At 42.1% G+C, this 15691-nt stretch overlaps 1 protein-coding gene across 2 annotated transcripts in view; it reads left to right on the forward strand.

Annotated features, from left to right (window-relative positions):
• Positions 1–15691, forward strand: part of KCNN2 (potassium calcium-activated channel subfamily N member 2) — a 454526-nt gene that overhangs the window by 343049 nt on the left and 95786 nt on the right. For both annotated transcript variants that reach the window (XM_038551827.1, XM_038551826.1), the window contains exon 3: positions 8837–9255. In XM_038551827.1, the coding sequence (XP_038407755.1) occupies positions 8843–9255 (413 nt within the window). In that variant the 5' untranslated portion in view covers positions 8837–8842. The remainder of the gene's footprint in view (positions 1–8836; positions 9256–15691) is intronic.

The following is a 15691-nucleotide window of genomic DNA, read 5'->3' on the forward strand; positions in this document are numbered from 1 at the left end:
AAAAAGAGAGAGCTTGGTTTTATTGAATATTTGGTTTAAAGGTTAACCAAGAAAGCTTATTTATTTTTGTTCGTGCTGCTAGAAACAGTTATGTAATGTCATGGTTCAAGGTTCCATTTAGCAGCAGAATATTTTAGATATAAGTTGGATTCGCTGTGTTTTGTTCTGTAGCTTGTATTTGTGGCTAGGGCTTTCTGGTTTTGCAGTCTTCCACATGGAGACTGTTTGTGAGGATGCTTATGAATGTCTCACGACCTGATTTTTTCCCACTGTTCCTTTATCTCTTGGGTACCAATAATGATTCCTTATTTTTATTAATTAACCTATTAATTAATAAAATTTATTTATTTACATGGCTCTGAAATAGAAAGGTATTCAAGATTGTGGAATTGAATGTCCCCCTTCCATTTCTGATCCCCTGCCACTCAGTTCAGCTCCCCTAAGCCATACTTATCATTGTTTCTAGAATATTCTTGCAGAGCTATTTTATGCACATAGAAATATACGTTCTCCCCCTTAACTATACAAGTAGTAGAGTTGTGTTAGCTGTTAAACCCAGTTACCTCCTAGATCACTTTCTTCAATAGCATTTAACGGTTTTCCTTATCTTGTTCTAATACCCTGCTATTCCATTTTGTAGAAGTCCCTAATGTGTTGAACCCCTTCTCTTAGTAATGAATATTTAGATCATTTCTAATCTTTTGCTAATATACAAGCGATGCTCTAACAGACGATCCTCTATGTTGACAGTCACATGGGCAAATATATCAATAGGAAACATTTCACTTGAAGAAGTGGAATTGGTTGGTCAAAGATTGTGTCCCTTTCTGACCTGGCAGCCTGCCCCCCTCAGGAGTCATATGGGTGTATCCTTCCACCTACAATGTATGAGCATAGCTTCATCCCCATCCGTCTACTAGCATAGTGTGTTACAGAGCTGTTTGATCTTTTTGCAACATAACAGGTCAAAAAAATCATTTCTTCCAATGATTGAGGTTGAGCATCTTTTTTTTTTTTTTTAAAGGTTTAAGAGACATTAAGAGACATTTTTAGGTGCACCTGGGGGGCTCAGTCAGTAAAGAATCTGCCATCGGCTCAGGTCACAATCCCGGAGTCCTGGGATGAGTCCCATATCAGGCTCCCTGCTCAGCAGGGGAGTCTGCTTCTCCCTCTCCTTTTTTTTTTTTTTTTTTTTTAAGATTTTATTTATTTATTCATGAGAGACACACAGAGAGAGGCAGAGACACAGGCAGAGGGAGAAGCAGGCTCCATGCAGGGAGCCTGACGTGGGACTCGATCCCGGTGACTCCAGGATCACGCCCTGGGCCAAAGGAAGACGCTAAACCACTGAGCCACCCAGGGATTCTCTCTCCCTCTCCTTCTGCACCTCCCCGACTCTTGCTCTCTCTCTCTTTCTCTCTCTCTCACTCTCTCAAATAAATAAATAAAATATTTTTAAAAATTTTTGAGTTCCTTTTCCATGACCTCCTGTTTATATCCATTATCCATTTTTTGGGGGGTGGACTGCTTGTCTCTTAAGGACTTGTAGGAACTTACATATACTAGGGAAATGAGTCCTTTGTATGAACAGTTGTGAATATTTTCCCCACATGGTATTTGTCTTTTTAACTTCCTTTTATTATAGTTAAGACCAGGTACAGAAAACAGAAGTTTGATGTAGTTAAATGTATCCATGTTTTAAGGCTCTGGTGTTTTTGTCAGTTAAAAGGCCTTTGTTTTTGTGAGCTTACAAAAACAATTCTTACATGATTTCTTGTTGTTTTTAAAGATTTTATTTATTTGACATATACAGAGAGAAAGAGAGCGCACACAAGCAGAGGGAGAGGCGGGCAGAGGGAGAGGGAACAGCAGACTCCCCACTGAGCAAGGAGCCATGTAGGGACTGGATCTCAGGACCCTGAGATCATGGCCTGAGCTGAAGGCAGATGCTTAACCAATGAGCCACCCAGACACCTTTTATGTGATTTCTTATGTCAGTAGTTTCATTTTTTAAATCTTTCTAATATCTAAATCTTTTATCCACCTGGGTTTTTTCTTGACGTATTTGCTATAAGGCACTGGTTCAAATTCCTATCTCTCCACATGGCTACATGGTTGTTCTCAAATTATTTTTCAATACACTCTATTGTCCTCCCTGATGTAATTGTCAGCCTTTATGGTTCTATGAAATTCTCAGGGTATTGGGTCAGTTTTGGACTTTCTGTCCTTTTTTTTTTTTTAAGGATTTTATTTATTTATTCATGAGGGACAGAGAACGAGAGACAGAGAGAGGCAGAGGGAGAAGCAGGCTCCATGCAGGGAGCCCGATGTGGGACTCAGTCCCAGGACACCAGGACCACGCCCTGGGCCAAAGGCAGGTGCTAAACCACTAAGTCACCCAGGGATCCCCTGGATTTTCTGTTCTATTCCTCTGGTCTCTCAGTTATTTTATATGCCAGTAGCACATGGTTTTAATTATGACTGTTTAATAATCTATGGGGGTATCTTCTCCCTTATTATTTTTGTTCCTTTATAGAATTTTCCCGACTAGTTTACCTATATTTACTTTTTCTGGCTATTGAATCTATATTTACTTGTATCCATGACTGCATTTTTATTCAGTATTTTTTTAAAGATTTTATTTATTTATTCATGAGAGACATAGGCAGAGGGAGAAGCAGGCTCCAGCCTGGGAGCCTGATACAGGACTTGATCCCAGGACCCCAGGATCATGACCTGAGGCAAAGGCAGATGCTTAGCTGCTGAGCCACCCAGGCGCTCCTCAGTATCTGTGTTTTCAAGCACCACTTTTGTGCTGAGCACTGCCCGGGGTTTTTTACTAGAAAGGAAATGCAGGCTGTGTAAGACATTGTCCCAGATCTGACCCCTCCATGGAGAAGGCAGTGAGGGCTTCTGCATCAGAGCCCCTCCATCCAGAGAGCTGGCTCAGCAGAGGTCCTGATGCCAGCAGGTGACCTGATCCTGAGGCAGGCCTCTCTCACTACACTCCAGACCCTCTTCCTGCTACTGACACTCACTGCCAATTCCTCTTGGAAAGTGGGCTTTGAATATAATGTTTTGGGCATCAGAGCAGTTATAAAACAGTTGCATTGGGAAGATGAATCTTGTGGGAGGGTATTTTCTGGGGACACATTCTGTGTTATGCCTGCAGGTTACCCTAGACCTGTGGTGAAGACTGTTGACCACAGCTCTGGAAGGTGAGCATGGTCAACTGTCATGTCTGCTTTTTAAAACCTGTCTTATGAACATCCACATGAAAAATGAATATAAAGATGTTTTAGTATCTGTCATTGGGATTACTCTAAGTCCCTCAAAAGTGAGCTAAAAACCAATCATATAGGTTATGATCCCAGGGTCATGGGATGGTTCCCTGGTCAGCAAGGAGCCTACTTCTCCTCCTGCCCCTCCCCATCCTGCTCATGTGCGCGCGCTCTCTCTCTCTCTCTCTCTCTCTCTCAAATAAATAAATGAATATTTAAAAAGAATCCTATCACATATATTGATCATATGGAATATAATCGGAATACTTTTTGTAGGTGGGTTTGAATGCTTGACATGGGATCAGTTGTTGAATAACTGCAGTGTTTAGAAGGGTACAGAAAGTATATTGTTTTGCAGTTTCGATTGACAGCCCCCACTCTTGACCCCTCACACACTTTGCTGTCTTCCTCGCACACAGACCAGCTTGACCTTCCAGCTGCCCTCTGCATTTGGGGTTCTGCAGGTCATGTGTCCTGTCCTTTTCTTTCTACCTCATCTGAGAAAAGTACCTAGATGCTGATACCTTCCAAGTTCATCCCCATAGTCCGGGCTTCTCGGTGGCTTGCATATACTGCTGCCTACTTGGCGTCTGTACTCAGATGATGGTGGCCAACATAGAATCTTTCCTTTCCTCCCCTGCTCCCCCCCACCAGCCCACTGTAGTCAGGAAATGGCAAGGCCATCCACTGTGTTTTTCATAGGCTCAGCCACCTATGATTCTTTTCTTTCTTTTATCACTCCCACATTCAGCCCATCAGCAAGTTCTAGCAAGATCTGCAAACTCTATCTCTAGCACGCCCACTGTCTCCATTTCCATGGCAACCCCCACCCCCCCAGTCCAGGTCAGAGGGATATTAACTACAACCAATCAGCTGCAGTAGAACTTCCTCCCTTGTAGCCTCCCTTGTGTCCCCTGGCTTCCCTTACAGTCAGAATGAACCCCTACAGCCATAAACGGGATCATATCCCCCTCCTGCCTGATACCCTTCGGTGGGCTCCCGCTGCACCTGGAATGAAATCCAGTTTCAATACTGTGGCCAACAGCGCCCTGCACGTCTGATCCCAATCTGTCTCTTCAAATTCATCTCTTTCCAGTCTGCCCGGTCATCATCTAGTTTCAGACACCCTGGCATCCTTTTATTTCCTTGAGCACGCTAAGCTTTGTGAAGCCCACAGCCTTTCCACGTGCTGTTTCCCCAGCCTAGAAAGTTCTTCTCCTGGCTGTTTATATGGCTGGCTCTCCATCTTATCCAGGGCTCTCCTGATAATGGTACTCCTCCACGTGTCTTCCCTGATGCCCACATCTGCTGTCACTTCCAGTTTATTCTTCCCTATTTCATCTCTTGAGTGTTTCCTTTATGGCAGTGTCCACAGACATAATTACTTTATTAAATTGCTCCAGGTCTGCTCTCTTGACTTTGTCTCTCTTTCCTGGTGAATGTTAGCTTCATGGAGCTGACCTCTTGTCTGCTGTAAATCCTGCTGTATGGCTAGTAGCACATTACCTGGTGCATCGTGTGTATCCAGTACACTAGATATTTAGCAAATGAAAGGATAAACAAAAGGATAAGCAGCCATTAAGGCTGGGGATTATGTGAAAAGTAGAAGAGAAAAAATTTTTCTCCCTTAACTCTAGCACTGAAATAGGTACCATGATAAAATGAAACCAAAATAAACTAATTTTAGGTGTCGATTAAGCCCCTTGTGGTGAAAAGCAACTCTGTGATAAAAGATATTTCTGGGGAAGTTACTGAAGAAGAATGTTCTCTGGACTTCCTGTGGAATTGCAAAATTATGTTGCTGTAATGACTTAGCATTTAGTAGGATGTGTCGTATACAAATTTGAGAAATGATGTACATTTATTTCGTTCGTATTATGCTTTAGTCCCATCTCCCGTGAGCTATCCAATTAACATTAGGACCTATGCAGTGGTTAGGATAGTTCATTTAATAAGTGTGGTTCTTGTCTTCGAGGAGCCTCACTGATGAGTAGGGGTGGTAATCTTCCACCCCAAGAAATTGTTACTGTCCTCTGGTATCAATAAGCACCATTAAGAGGCACATAGAGGAAGCATGGAGCGGAGGAGTGGGGATGTATAGATTTGGCTAGGGCATGGCCAATGTCCTGAAAAGAAGTGACCATGGAGTTTGGTCTTAAAGGAGTAAGAATTTGCTAGGTGGGAAGACTTTTCAGGCCATGGGAAAACATGGAAGCACCATTGGGGTAGTGTGTTCTGGAAGCCCTGCAATCAGAGGCAGTAGGCACTGAGTTTGAAGAGATAGGGAAAAGCAGATTGCAGAATGGGGGCTCTTGAATGCTCTTCATCTTGAGGACGATGGACTGCTACCATGCACATTTTAGAGAGGTCATTAAAGGATGGAGGATAGCTGCCAGTAGAAGACTCTAGTAGTGGAGATGGAAGGCATGGAAGAGATCTCCCAAGAAAGGACAGAATGATAGAAGTCAGAGATGGACATAGTAGAGCAGCGGCACTTGGTTGGGGAGGAGAAAGGTGGATTTTTTTAAGGAAAGGGTTGGATCTTTCGCAGTGGCAGGAGATGGAAAAAAAAAACTATATATGAAACAAGCCGAGAGAAGAGCTCTTTTTTAGGTGGGAAGGGGTGATTGATGTCAGGTAGATCAAGTAACAAGTCAAATGGAAGGGCTAGATTTCATAATTAAGGTATCTCAAGTGTCCTTAACAAGAATAGTGTTAGTGGGCTGGTGGGGGCCAAAGCCCCATGGGCGGTGTGTTGGGGGAATTCTGAAAGCAAGTTGAGAAAATGAGTATCACCTGCAGTGCAGAGCCAGTGGGGGTTCTTGTTTGCTTGCTTTCCTTTGTCACAAACAGTTGAGATTTGCACTTACTTGTGTACTCTGCTGAGGGAGGAAGCACAGAAACCCTGTTCTCAGCGCAGAAGACCTGGTTTGGGGTGCAGTATTGCTTTAGACAGGTTGGACAAAAGAAAAGGAAAACAAGCAGAAAAAGGTGAAATGTGGCAAGTACCAACTTGCTGAATTATAAAGTAGAGGGCATTTCTGATCTTGGGGGCACTGCTTGTTGAGAGAGAGAGGGGTGCCAAGAGAGGGTGAGGGGAAAAGATGATGGTTCAGAGCAGCTGCTGGGGAGGATGGGAGAATGGTCCCGTGGGATACTGAGAGTTCAGCTGAGTACAAAGGCACAGGTGGCCCCAGTCCACCTATAGCAGCCTGGATGTTGAATCCAGGGTTGGAGGTTACCTGGGCGGACCCACCTGTAGGTGAAAGGGGAGGCTGCTTAGGCTGTTGGTGAGATCCCAGGTGAAGTGATGGGTGAGAAGCAGCATGGGCAGTCAGAGGAGCAGGTGTGTTGTGAGTAATGGAGGGAGGGCCAGTCCTGGAAAGGTTAGGAGACTCTTGGGGAGCAGTATCCAAATTCTCCGCCTAACCTGGCATTTCTTCCCCAGTGATCCCGGAAGGTACTTCTGCATTTATGCTGCTCTTGCCCAGAATGGTATGTGGAAAGGCTGTCTTGGAATTGCACGCAGAATCTGTGGCACAGCTTATGGCTATCTGGAGTCTTGGGGTGGAGTTTTTGGGGGTGGCTTTGACTTTTTTGCCAAGGCATCCAGAGCCAAGTTTGGTGAAGAAAGTAGACAATCAAGCTGGGTAATACCGTTTTCAGTAGAAATGGAAATGTGGATTTAAATAACAGAACTGTTTTTCTTATGTGACTTGTGCCAGGCCCTGACAGCAGTTTCTAAAGAGAGCAGTGACAGCATCTTTGGAATGTATATAGCCTCTCAGAGTAACTAGTTTGAGGGCACATTCTTTTGGATGTAAACATCTTAAGAAATTTTGGGATCACATTCCTTTAGAGTTATACAGTACCCAGTAAACACTCACTGGTGCAAAGCTGAGCAGGTTCCCACCATTATATCAGTACAGTCTTTTTGTATATATTATTCCTTTATGCCAACGAGCTATTGGAAGTGGCGAGACTGAGCAAGGATATTTCTATAGCCCACTTGGCCTGCTCTGTGTTTGTGATCTGTTTCTTTACTGGAAACTGGAAAAATACCATGTTTATTAGCATTTGTCAAACATTGCAAGGTCCCTAGATGAAAACTTTTGACAAAGGCATATGCCTCAAGCCATTATATTGCCCAATCTAACTGAATTTGTTAAAATTTGGTATGTTTATGAGAGATTCTGCTGGTTATCCACCTCCTCGAGGTGCCAGGTAAATTTTGTTGTCAGATTCCTGTCCTTGCAAAGTGCCACCGATGGCAGTGTTGGACTAGCACCATGGGAAATAGCTTGCCCTGCAGACTAATTAACTTGGAATGAGAATTTGTAGCCAAAATGGGAAGATGGCTTTCCTGACTCTAGAAGAGCAGAGTACATGGGATCCAGCCAGGGAACAGACCTGTTCTGCCCACCTCCTTTGCGATTCATTTACCTGAGGAGGCACTGTTCTCATTTGGGTGACTGTCATCTCATGCTTTCTGCTTACTGCTCCCCAAGAGTCTCCTACTTACCAAAAGGCACAGAATATGTCATCTTTCTTAGTGGGGGAGCGCCACTGGCATTCTGGCAGACAGGTCCTTCTTGTGCGTGGGACTCCCAGAACTGCAGCGTGGTTGGCACCCCTGGCTTCCTGGCTCTAAATGCCAGAGCCCCCACAAGTCACTGTGCAGTCAGAAATGTCACCGCACAGTTCCAGATGCCTCTGGTTGTTTACGGACTCCCAGAGCCTGGTGGACCTGTTTACTGAGAAGCCAGGGAAGACAGCAAACTTTCTTTCCTGTCCCTTTTCTTGTCCCCCTGCCTGCCTGTCTCTTTCTCTATCTACTTACACATCTATTTCCTTTTTCTTTCACTGTGGTGTGAGGAGTGTTAGAAATTTCTAAAAAAGAATCTTTAAAGAAAGATTGGAAGTGAGTTAATAATCAAAGGGAAGGCTGAGGAAGAAGAGAAGACAAGAGAAGGTAGACTAATAGGTGGAGAAGCTGGAAGAAATGTTTCTGCCCCATTTGTCTGTGGTCCCTTGTGATTTTGTCCCCGAAGCAGATGAGATTTCCTGTAAGGGCGCTCATGTGCAGTTGCATTACAGGCTACAGCTGACCACAGAGGCACTTTAAATAGATCCCACCTGGAACATGGTTAGACATGAGGAAAGGGTTAGATCCAGACGCTTGATGAGGAGAACAGATTCCTCCTAAGGCAAAGTCCAGTACGGCTCCATCCAGGCAGGATCACTGTACCCATCAGCCCCCAAACCCCCTCTCTTAAAATGATGTAACTGACCCAATCCTGCGGGAGCATCGACCCCAGAATAATTTCAGCTCCCATGGAGCAAGTTTCTCATTTCGGTTTTTGCCAGATGCAGTTGTCCTTTCGTGCCAAGACCATTTTCTCAAAATAGCGTCCCTGGCTAGCATTTAAGCATTTTACACCCGTTAGCTCGCCACAGTCGCTAAGAGTCATGCGTTATGTATCTTTCAACTCTGCACTAACCCTTGTAGACCATTCATGCCATACTGAAGCTGACTTTCTACTTTATTTTTTCAGTTGTTCATGGTGGACAACGGAGCAGATGACTGGAGAATAGCCATGACTTATGAGCGTATTTTCTTCATCTGCTTGGAAATACTGGTGTGTGCTATCCATCCCATACCTGGGAATTACACATTCACATGGACGGCCCGGCTTGCCTTCTCCTATGCCCCATCCACAACCACCGCCGATGTGGACATTATTTTATCTATACCGATGTTCTTAAGACTCTATCTGATCGCCAGAGTCATGCTCTTACATAGCAAACTTTTCACCGATGCCTCCTCTCGAAGCATCGGAGCACTGAATAAGATAAACTTCAATACCCGTTTTGTTATGAAGACTCTAATGACTATCTGTCCAGGAACTGTACTCTTGGTGTTTAGTATCTCGTTATGGATAATTGCCGCATGGACTGTCCGAGCTTGTGAAAGGTAAGTTTGTTTCTTTTCCTGGGAACGTGATTTGGAAGTGGGAGGAAGAACACATTTCAGACCAGAGGCATGCAGTGACTCATTCTTCAAAATGTTGGGTTCTCTGGTGTTTTAAACGAGCCTGACAAAACTTTACTTAACATTTGTGCTTACGGTAATGCCTTGATGATTATGTCTTTCTTTCTTTTTTTCTTTCTTTCTTTTTTTTTTTAATAGAGGGAGAGAGTGCGAGAGGAGGGCAGTGAATTTTGGGGAGGCAGAGGGAGAGAGAGAGAGAGAGAGAGAGAGAGAGAGAGAGAGAGAGAGACTCTTAAGCAGGCTCCATGCCCAGCATGGAGCCCTACTCGGGGCTTGATCTCATAACCCTGAGAACATGACCTGAGCTGAAATCAAGAGTCAAACGCTGAACCAATGGAGCCACCCAAGTGCCCTGATTATGTATTTATCTTTCTGATTTGATGAGTTTTCAGTGAGGGCTGTCTTTATAATTGGTGTCAAAATTTGGAGACCTAAGAATTTTATAGGAGATTTCTATTTGAAATGTCTGTTGAATGGTAATACTGATTCATTTTGGTCATAGTATGGATTATTGTTGAGACAGAAATCTAGTGGAAATGTGGTGATTGGGGCTGTCTGAACTTTAGGAAATACCTCAGTGTGGTTTGTTGATTGCAGTGCTTATTTAACACAGTGTCCACCTGATTACTGATAAGGAGCTTATAGGTATAATACTTGGTTTTTTATTGAGCTCAGCAGTTAGAAGGGGAGGTATGTATTTGTTTTATTGTCTGAGATGCTCTGGTGGTTTAGAGCTAGACACACATTCTCAGAATTTAGGAGCCATCCAGTGAATCTGAATTAATTAGTAGTAGCATCAAACTAAAAAATTAGTTTGCCATTTAGCAAACAAACAAAAATAGATTTGTTACATAAATAGGAGGACCTCTGTCCTAATGAGGGGAGAACCTCATGTGACCTTGGTTAAGAAAATTCAAGTTGAAATTAGCAATAGACAGTTAGGACCGATTTAGTAGTTTATAGAACTGTTAAATATTAGGATGTTCTTTGTAGCCACTGGATTTTTTTTTTTAAATTTAGCTTTTGCAGGTTCAAAGGTATGCAGGTACACAGATGGTTTAATGAAGAAAAAATATCCGTATGAGAATTGTTGCAAAAATAGTAAACCTACAATTCCCTTTCCCCATTTTGATTTTCCAGAAGCAACCACTCAAAGATCTTTTAGTCTTTTTTTTTTTTTCTTTCTGGTGATTACTCTTCATATTTCTGAATAATATTGCTTATTTTGCTACGACTACTAGGTTTTTCATCTAGTATTTTATGAAAGTTGAGGTTTTTGTTTTCACACATAAATACTACTTTTAAGATTCTTCCCAAGAAGTTATGTAAACAATGCTCTACATTCCACACTCACATCCACATGACGATGTGAACCGCATTTGTGATTGAACAGTGTGTAGTATCTTATTAACATTTTGCTCTTTCTGCACATCTTTTTATTTTTCCTACATTCTTCCAGATTATGTCAGTATTCTTTGGCCAGATCCGTGTATATTGAACAGTCTGTCAATTTCACCTTGAAAACCAATTTTGACTTCTAACCTGCTTGTCTATCACACTGGGGATTTCCTCTGGCATCTTTGTATGTTGGGTACCTTTTTTCTCGAACCCCATTTCTCTGTTTTTTTTCCACCTTTTCTTCATTTTTGGCAGAATTCATCTTCCAGTGGCTTTTAAGAAAAGGTAGCATGGAGGGGGGGGAGAGATTTTTTTGGGAGTTTGCAGATAATGGCCATTCTTCTTTACTGCTTCTTTGATAATGGGGCTGGATATAAAACTCTAGATTGGAAATCACTTTTGCTCAGAATATTGAAGGCTTTATTTTCCTTTGGCATCCAGGATCCATCAGTCTGTTACTATTCTCATTTTTTTTATCCTTTTTTTCCTTGGAAATTTGGAATCAGTGTTCTACAGTTGCAGCAGGATGCATATTGGTGTGAATCTGTTTTAATCTGGAGGACTGTGGGGAATTTAATGGGCCTGTTCAATCTTGGAATTAATGTCCTTTAGTTCTTGGAAGTTTTCTTGAATTATTTAATGATTTTTGTTCCTCTGTTTTGTTGTGTGGATATTAGCCCTCCTGTATTAGTTCTATAATTTCTCTGTTTTCTTTCTTATATTCTTTTCTGTTTCTGTCTTTGCTCTGTCTGTGGGAGATAACCTTAGTCTTATCTTCCATGCTTTCTGTTGGAATTTAATTTCTTTTTAATGTATATGAATTTCCAGTGTCTCATTTTTGGTCCCTAAGTGCCCCCCTTTGAAGAAAATAGCATTGTACTTTTGTTCTTAGACACATTATGTGTTCATAGATGTTAATGATAATTTTTGAGATTTTTTTTTCCCTTTGTATATGTACTGTTTCCCCCAAAGATTCATTTTTCTGTTGGTTTTGGCTTCTAGCTTTCCTTGAGTAGCTAGGTAACCTAACTGTCTGTTCATACTTGACAGTGAAACACTCAAGAGCTGAGTGAGTGGAACTTTCTGTGCAAATCTAAAAGCTGTCAACTGTGGGCTTTCCAACAGGATCATTGGGGGTGGCGGGTACAGAACACCAATTTTAGTATCTTGATGTATTTTCTGTTTCCTCTGAGCAATCTGACAGGCATGGGAAGTTGCTTCTCCTGTCCTGCCTTGAGAGTATAAGCCTAGGTGAGAGCATACCGTGAACTGAAAGGGCAGAGAAGAGGTCTCAACCATTAATTTGTGAACCTTTGTTTTCCTAGTTGTAGTAGAGTAGCCTACTCCCTATGATGCTTGATACTCTGCAGTCAACCCACTGACCTTGTGTTTTGCCTCTCCAGACAACAAACTTCTAGGCTTTTGCCAGTTGGCAAAAGGTACTATAGTTACAAAAACTGGAGAAGGGAATCTAGGTATCTAACTGCTTTTATGTGGCTGGTATATGAAGCTGTCCTCACATTTAAAGCTCTGTCCCAATCTCCAATTGCAGAGGTACTGGTACCAAAGATTACTGAGTCTTTGGGCGGGATAGGGGGTTGGTTCTCAATTCCAGTATGGTTGCTTCATGATTTTTTACCACTCCTGGTCTAGAATTCTCCTTTCTCAAGTCAGGTAAGTCAGTGATTATGTGTCCATTGGCTTTTGAGCTCTCTTAATACTGTCTTACAACTCATTCTTGCTGTCCTTATGCGTTTGTGCTCTTTGTCTCTTTTAAAATTATTTACCGTCATTTTAATGGGGTTTAGGGAGGGAGCTGAGGTTAGCATATTTGTTAAGTCTGCTGCCTATTTGATAAGAAATTCTGTAGTGATTAGTTTTTAATATCAAGTATCTCAATCTTTTTTAGACCTCTTCATAGGTGTGGCATTTGAAGGATTAAAGTTTTCTTTTCAAACAAAAGTAGACTCCTTATGGTAGGGCTTTGTTTGCTAGCTGTCATGGTATTTAGAGGCTTATGATATTTTCTGGAGTGGATGTACCTATAAAGTTTGAAGAATATGGAAAATCTGGAAATATGGAAAAATATGGAAAATCTTAGTTGATAAACCCAGTTTATGAAAACTACTCTTAGTTGAAAATTAAAGGTAATACTACATTGGGGGTAAAAGCATAGTTTAACCGTATGTACATTTGTATGAGTGGTCCCTTGTGCATCTGCTCCCCAAGGGCAAGAAATAAGTGGCCTCAAAACTGTGTACATCCCATACATTTTCTTTTCAAAAGTGGTCCATCTTAACTGTTTGAACCCATCTTCACTACATTCAGAATGCCTAAGGCAAACTGTGCCACACTTTCCTAGCAGCACAAAGTATGTATGTTTTTTAACATGCCGAGATTGTTAAGTGAAAGACCAATCCTGTGTTCATATAAAAAGACACTAGAGGGATCCCTGGGTGGCGCAGCGGTTTGGCGCCTGCCTTTGGCCCAGGGCGCGATCCTGGAGACCCGGGATCGAGTCCCACGTCGGGCTCCCGGTGCATGGAGCCTGCTTCTCCCTCTGCCTGTGTCTCTGCCTCTCTCTCTCTCTCTGTAACTATCATAAATAAATTAAAAAAAAAAAAAAAAAAAAAAAAGACACTAGAAAGTGGAAACTGCCCATTTCATATGAAGACTGAGAGTCTGTCGCCAGCAGTTACATAATGGGAACATACTGTGGCATGGCAGGGTAGGGAGGGAGAACAGACTGTGGACTGGGACACTGGGATTTCATTCCACTGGTGCAGTGGAGGGGCTGTGTGCCTTCAGGCCAACCAGCTCACTTCTTTTTGTCTTAATTGCTTCATTGCAAACTAAATGGATCGATAGGCTTTCCTCTTCCAAAGGTAACATTTCCTAATTGTACAAATGTGCAAAAGAAAATAAAATCATTAACCAGTGTTGTGATAGTAGATTTTCTACACTTTGTTTTTCATTTGATTTCCCATTTTGCTGCACAAAATCTCCAGATAGTAACTTGTAAGATACAAAGAATAAAAGAAATTAGCCCTATTTTTTACAAAGTTGATTTTGATAGATGTCATTCACATCTTACCCTTCCTTAAATGTTTTCCTTCCTTCCTTCCTTCCTTCCTTCCTTCCTTCCTTCCTTCCTTCCTTCCTTCCTTCCTTCCTTCCTTCCTTCTTGTTAAATTTGCAGTACTTCATACAACACAGCTTTCCTATTTCTTTGGTTTGGGATTTGGATTTGAATGAACCCCACTATTCTCTCCATATTAAAGGAGGATTCATACCTTCATAGAAATTCTCTTCTTAGTAAATTAGAACAAGTTTAGCAATATTTTTTATAAGGAGGAAGCTTTTAGGACACCTGAGTGCCTCAATTGGGTAAGCAGCTGACTTTTGATTTTGGCACAGGTCATGATCTTAGGGTCCTGGGATCAAGCAAGCCCTGCATTGGACTCCATACTTGGCTTGGAGTCTGCTTAAGATTCTCTCTCCCTTTCCCCTCCCCTCATCATGTGTGCACTCTCTCTCTCTCTCTCTCAAATAAATAAATAAATAAATCTTTTTAAGAAAATGGTTAAAAGAGGGAGCTTTTGAGAGAGAGAGAAGCACATGGCTCTTGGGAGAAGTTTGTTTCACAGACCTATCCCTCTCCTTCCACAGAGCATAGCACATTTAGAGGTTTCTGAAAAAATGTTGTGTACTGATGAGGAGGACATCCTGTAGGATGTTTCTCTTCCTGGTGGTATTACTTTTCCTGACAGATCATGTACTTTTGATTTACCTGTAAGAAATAAAAACTCCTTTTTTGTTTTATTTCTCTCCTTCCCTTCTCCTACCCCTAACCCCCTCTTCTGTGGAAGGCAGGAAGAAGCTGAGTGGCAAGTATATGACATTATGTCTATAGCCTACATTTGTTGTGGAGGCTGCCCCAGACCAGTGTCCCTTCTCTCTCTGGTTTTGTTTTGGCTTTATGTTGAGGTGGATCTCAAGCCTGGAAAGAACACTTTCTTATAAAACAACCCATAAAGTATGACCTGATGCTGTTAAAATTATTTTTTTTGGTCTTGCAGACATAGACCACAGCATTGAATCAGATGTATCAAGAGAACTTTCAGGAACATTTATGTTTTACAGGAAGTCTGAACCCCATAGCTTGGGGTCCTGAAAGCTGGGAATTATCCCATTTTGACTTTTTGAGGCTTCACTGTTTTGGTGAAGAGCATGGGTGAGCATTCAAAGCAAGTGTGTGCTTCACTGGACATGGTTTTGAGGAAACTATTTTGCAAAGGGGTAGGATAGGATACTGTGGGCCGGGGCTGTGTTACACAAAGGAAAGTGTTTTGCTCTGTTTTGTTTTTTTTCTTTTCTCCTATAAGGGTTCCCAGAAGACTTTATATGTGTATGTACTTTGGATGTATCCAGGCAAGGAAAGGAACGTTGACTTGGCCACATCTGGGAACCAGAGTTGGCACATATCAGTAACTGAAGTTTCAGAGATGGAAAGGCATTTTAACTTTCTGCACAATATTATTTTCCTGATTTCTACAAGTCTTATAATGTGGAGGTGGGGGCTGAGTTTGGGATGGACAGAAAGAAAGGGTAAAGCGTGGGGAGCTGGGGACCTTGGTGGCAGTATTACCATGGAAAGAAACAGACACAAACAATCTGTAATAATAACGTAAAAATGTACAAATGTCAGATGCTTGGTCCTATTTGTTGTTAGAAAAGATTAATTTAGTTAAGACATTCATGGTCAGGTAAATTCACTGTGTTGTTTTTTTAAGATGTTATTTATTTTGGAGAGAGAGAGTGAGCATGCCTATGAGCGTCAGGGGGAGGAGCAGAGGGAGAGGGAAAGAATCTCAAGCGGACTCCACATTGAACATAGAGCCCAACATGGGGCTCAGTCTCACAACCCTGAAATCATGACCTGAGCCAAAACCAAGAGATG

The sequence above is a fragment of the Canis lupus genome, chromosome 11 (genome assembly GCF_011100685.1).
Source record: "Canis lupus familiaris isolate Mischka breed German Shepherd chromosome 11, alternate assembly UU_Cfam_GSD_1.0, whole genome shotgun sequence".
In the NCBI taxonomy this organism is placed as follows: Eukaryota; Metazoa; Chordata; class Mammalia; order Carnivora; family Canidae; genus Canis; species Canis lupus.